Source organism: Oncorhynchus keta, chromosome 28 (assembly GCF_023373465.1).
Source record: "Oncorhynchus keta strain PuntledgeMale-10-30-2019 chromosome 28, Oket_V2, whole genome shotgun sequence".
NCBI lineage: Eukaryota > Metazoa > Chordata > Actinopteri > Salmoniformes > Salmonidae > Oncorhynchus > Oncorhynchus keta.
In genome coordinates this window covers 32,404,179-32,409,162 of record NC_068448.1, presented here as the reverse complement: position 1 = coordinate 32,409,162, position 4,984 = coordinate 32,404,179, and the positions used below count along the sequence as shown (strand labels likewise).

Genomic DNA, 4,984 nt, shown 5'->3' with positions numbered 1-4,984 from the left:
TATGGATGGTGTGAAGCGCTTGCAGAGCCTCCTGAGGCATGCAGAGGCAAAATTGAGCACCATACTGCATCACCCAAATTCTGTAACAATGTGGAGGGTTCCAGTATAGCTCTGAAATGTCATGATTGATTGATGGGGGCAGGAGGTTCTGTATAAACACAAACTCACTTCCTTAACTTCTTTCACATCTCTTCTGTGAAGCGCAAGAAGTATGAATGCCCTGACTTGTGCAGATGCTATATCACTGTAAATGTTGCACGGCCAAGACAGACATCACCAAACTGGCATGAGATATGGCTTGGAAAACGTACCTCAATCCAGGGATGAAAAATGCGCTGTACTCCAAATTATCCCAACTGTTACCCTGAGAAGATTGTACTAGATTAAGACCGTTTTGTCATTCAGATGAAGACTGTCTGACTCTAGTGCTGCTGTAAGCAAGCAGATCGGATCTGCTGTTCTGGCAAGCTTGCAATCAATTTTTTGTTAACTAACATTACTGTAAAAAGTATTGGACTAGGTTAGCTGGCTAAAGCTGACATTACTAGATAGCCGTTCCGGCCACAGTCATGAAATGATGCATACTTCATCTAACTCCACGAAAAGCTGCCTGTGTGGAATAAACTAGCCAGCTGGCGAGCTATAGAGATGTAGGGAGTTTAGGAAGTTAACGTTAGCTAGCTAATGTTAACAGTTAGCTAGCACCCTGCCAAAAGAGGGTCAATCCTCTTCGACCTCACATTTTCATAATCAAAAGACAACTCACCGATTCCTAACATACTGGGGGTTTACATGATGCAAATGAATGCACATCTCTTAATTAAAAAAACGTTTGAGTCTTTACATAAGTAAATGAAACATACAGATTTAGCTATACCATAGATTTAGTTCATTTTTCTGTGGCTACACCCCAAACAAAGGATGTTACACATTTCCATGGTAACCTTTGTTACACCCAAATTGCATTCGACACATTCGGACGTTGGGGGTTTACAGCGCCACACTGGTGGTCATCTTTAGAAACGCATTGTCAAAAGCCAGAAAAATCGCTACACTAACCTACAACAGTTGAGATTATTTCACACTTTTCATCCACTGAAACAAGCAACCCAAGTCAAAAATGCTGCTATAGATCTGAATTCAAGGTTTATTGAATACTTAACCAAATGCTTGGAAGATTACATCACAATATGTATAGCACTTATATGTATAATTATTTTACAGTTTGTATTTCTCCCATATACTGTATATTTATATATAGATCCCCATTCTTTAGGGGAAAGTAGAATTCTATAGTTGGAAGGGGGAGGAATGCTTCTTAAAAATATTTAAATGCACTTCAAATAATTACATACATCCTTGCTTTAAAAAAAAAATGTAGACAGTATTAAACTACAAATGGTAAAGTGGATAGCTATACACCAACATGTTTAGGAGTAATGTTTGGTTTTGCTTCATTCTTTCTCCTGTCTGGTGTATTTTCACTGACAGGCTGATAAAGTACTGGGAAGTTAATACATGAGAGGGCTCTGTTCACACAGACTCAATAGGTGTAAAACAGAACAGGGAGATAGAAAAATAGAACAGTTTAATGGGATAATAAAATCTCATCCTTGCTATATATCATGGGCATTGCCTTGAAGACCCTTTACAGGACAATAGATTCATTCTAGAAAATAGCAATTAATTAATAGTTGCACTCAGAACATTGGAACCCTCCAAGACTCAGTTTGGGGAGAAAACATAGGACATTTGAAAAATAACAAGCCCCTCAACAAGCCCCTTTCAACAAGCCCCTCAAGTAAACTGGCATGTAATAATCACTTTAAAATTATAAAAAAATAACAAATGAGTAAAATAGGGAATGTTAAAACAGGCCATAGTGATTCACACAATGTGATTAATGGGGAATGGTGGCAGGGGAACAAGTGCAGCCATAGGGCTTATCCATTAGGACTCACTCTGGAACCCGTGGAGCCCCGAACACAGCAAGCCATTCCCATCAATGCCCATCTCAGAGTGGGACACTCAATACAGGTTGTACTACAATACAAATAACACAGGAGGCCAAAAACCAACCACCAATAACATCAAATGAAGAAGACATTTTACATAACGAAAAGGGACAGTAATAGGGATGAGCCTTGGTATCAGGCCTATCAGTTACAATATTTTTGGATCAGATCAACAAGCGCATCACAATGGGAGACACTGAGGATACTTAAATGTATTATCATTTGCTTATCGACACAGGTTTCCAATGAGCCTCTCTGCCAGTGGACTTTTCAGCATATTCAGTAATTATTATTTTTTGCTTTAGCATTTGAATATGCATGTTTGTTCAGTCTTATAAACAGAAAGTAATCAAATCAACAAATGGGACAAACAAAATCAGGTACAGGATAGATATATATATATATATACACACACACACAGTCCCTTCAGAAAGTATTCAGACCCCTTGACTTTTTCAACATTTTGTTACATTACAGCCTTATTTTATAATGGATTTTTTTTTCTCCATATCAATCTATACACAATACCCCATAATGACAAAGTGAAAACAGGTTAAGGCATTTTTGCATTTATAAAAAAAAAAAAAAAAATTGAGCTCAGGTGCATCCTGTTTCCATTGATCATCCTTGAGAAGTTTCTACAACTTGAGAGTCCACCTGTGGTAAATTCAATTGATTGGACATGATTCAGAAAGGCACACACCTGTCTATATAAAGTCCCAAAGTTGACAGTGCATGTCTGCAAAAACCAAGCCATGAGGTCGAAGGAATTGTCCGTAGAGCTCCGAGACAGGATTGTTTCGAGGCACAGATCTGGGGAAGGGTACAAAAACATTTCTGCAGCATTGAAGGTCCCCAAGAACACAGTGGCCTCCATCATTCTTAAATGAAAGAAGTTTGGAACCACCAAGACTCTTTCTAGAGTTGGCCGGCCTGAGCAATCTGGGGAGAAGGGGCTTCGTCAGGGAGGTGACCAAGAACCCGATGGCCACTCTGACAGAGCTCCAGAGTTCTTCTGTGGAGATGCGAGAACCTTCCAGAAGGATAACAATCTCTGTAGCAGTCCACCAATCAGGCCTTTATGGTAGTGGTCAGACGGAAGCCATTTCTCAGTAAAAGGCACATGACAGCCCGTTTGGAGTTTGCCAAAAGGCACCTAAAGACTCTCACACCATGAGAAACAAGATTATCTGGTCTGATGAAACCCAGATTTAACTCTTTGGCCTGAATGACAATTGTCACGTCTGGAGGAAACCTGGCACCATCCCTAAGCATGGGATGGTGCCATGGTCCCCAAATACAGGGGTGGCAGGGTAGCCTAGTGGTTAGAGCGCTAGACTAGTAACCGGAAGGTTGCAAGTTCAAACCCCCGAGCCGACAAGGTACAAATCTGTCGTTCTGCCCCTGAACAGGCAGTTAACCCACTGTTCCTAGGCCGTCATTGAAAATAAGAATTTGTTCTTAACTGACTTGCCTGGTTAAATAAAGGTTAAATAAAGGTAAAATAAAATAAAATAAAATAAAATGGTGGTGGCAGCATCTTGCTGTGGAGATGTTTTTCAGAGGCAGGGCCTGGGAGACTAGTCAGGCTCGAGGGAAAGATGAACAGAGCAAAGTCCAGAGAGATCCTTGATGAAAACCTGCTCCAGAGTGCTCAGGACCTCAGACTTGGGCAAATTTTCCCCTTCCAACCGGACAACAACCCTTAGCACACAGCCAAGACAACGCAGGCATGGCTTCGGGACAAGTCTCTGAATGTCCTTGAGTGGCCTAGCCACAGCCCGGACTTGAACCCAAGCCGACATCTCTGGAGAGAACTGAAAATAGCTGTGCAGCAACGCTCCTCATCCAACCGGACTGAGTTTGAGAGGATCTGCAGAGAAAAATGGGAGAAACTCCCCAAATACAGGTATGCCACGCTTGTAGCTTCATACCCAAGACTCAACAAAGTACTGAGTAAAGGGTTACTTATGTAAATGTTATTGTTTAAAGAAATATTTTTAATACATTTGCAAACATTTCTAAAAACCTTTTTGCTGTCATTATGGGTTATTATTGTGTGTCAATGGATGAGGGGGAAAAACGATTTAATCCATTTTAGAATAACGATGTAACATAAAATGTGGAAAAAGTCAAGGGGTCTGAATACTATCTGAATGCACTGTGTGTGTGTGTGTATATACATATAAAATAGCATCAATAAATAATTGTAGTTCATTTTCCATTACATTTGACATTTAACGTCAGAGTGTTGAGAAACAGTTTGTAGAGAGCTCTGTCCCGTCACAGTGCTTTTCTCCCAGCAGGGGCTCTAGAACTTCTAGGGGGAGTCAGTAGGGCACCGGAACTTATCACCAACACTCCAAGCCTTTCCTTTGCAGGAGATAAACAGGAACTGATGACTTTCAAAGCATCTGCCCCTGAGGGTAACAATCTTTGCTTGGATCTCTTGCATCACTACACACTCCCCTACTTCTGATAGGGGAGCACCCATACACCTCAGAGTCCCACCAGCCTCCCCGTTCCATCTCCAGACCCTCCTAGGGTGCCGGGGGCTGTGGCTGGCCCATCTCAGGAGCAGCGATGTGGAAGACGGAGCCGATGCGGAGGAAGAAACGGCGTAGGACGGCGCGGAGCTCTGGGATCAGGTCAAACTGCATCATCTCACACAGGTGCGGGTAGTAACAGGAGGCATGAGGCTTGAACTGAAGAGGGGGGAAAAGAACATTTAGCGTCGAACAGATATATACTAATTAAGCTTCGAGTGGAGTGTGATGTCAAAGAGTGAATTGTTTGAAATATGGCCATAGTTGAACGTCAACATTGTTTGTTTAAATACGACCAGGTAATTTGCAAAGGGGAAACATTTGTTAATCAAAGTCAGAATGACCCCTAAAGCTGCATTCTTCCTGTTCGTATCCGATTGATATGCGCACAGAAACTTGTTGGTACCTAAGCTAGTGTCCTTC

At 41.6% G+C, this 4,984-nt stretch overlaps 1 protein-coding gene across 2 annotated transcripts in view; it reads right to left on the bottom strand.

The window, feature by feature from the left end:
• Nucleotides 1–1,129: 1,129 nt before the first annotated feature.
• The window catches only part of arfgef2 (ADP-ribosylation factor guanine nucleotide-exchange factor 2 (brefeldin A-inhibited)), a 38,805-nt gene continuing 34,950 nt past the window's right edge, over nucleotides 1,130–4,984 (bottom strand). For both annotated transcript variants that reach the window (XM_035740772.2, XM_035740773.2), the window contains exon 39: nucleotides 1,130–4,720. In XM_035740772.2, coding sequence (XP_035596665.1) covers nucleotides 4,556–4,720 — 165 coding nt within the window. In that variant the 3' untranslated portion in view covers nucleotides 1,130–4,555. The remainder of the gene's footprint in view (nucleotides 4,721–4,984) is intronic.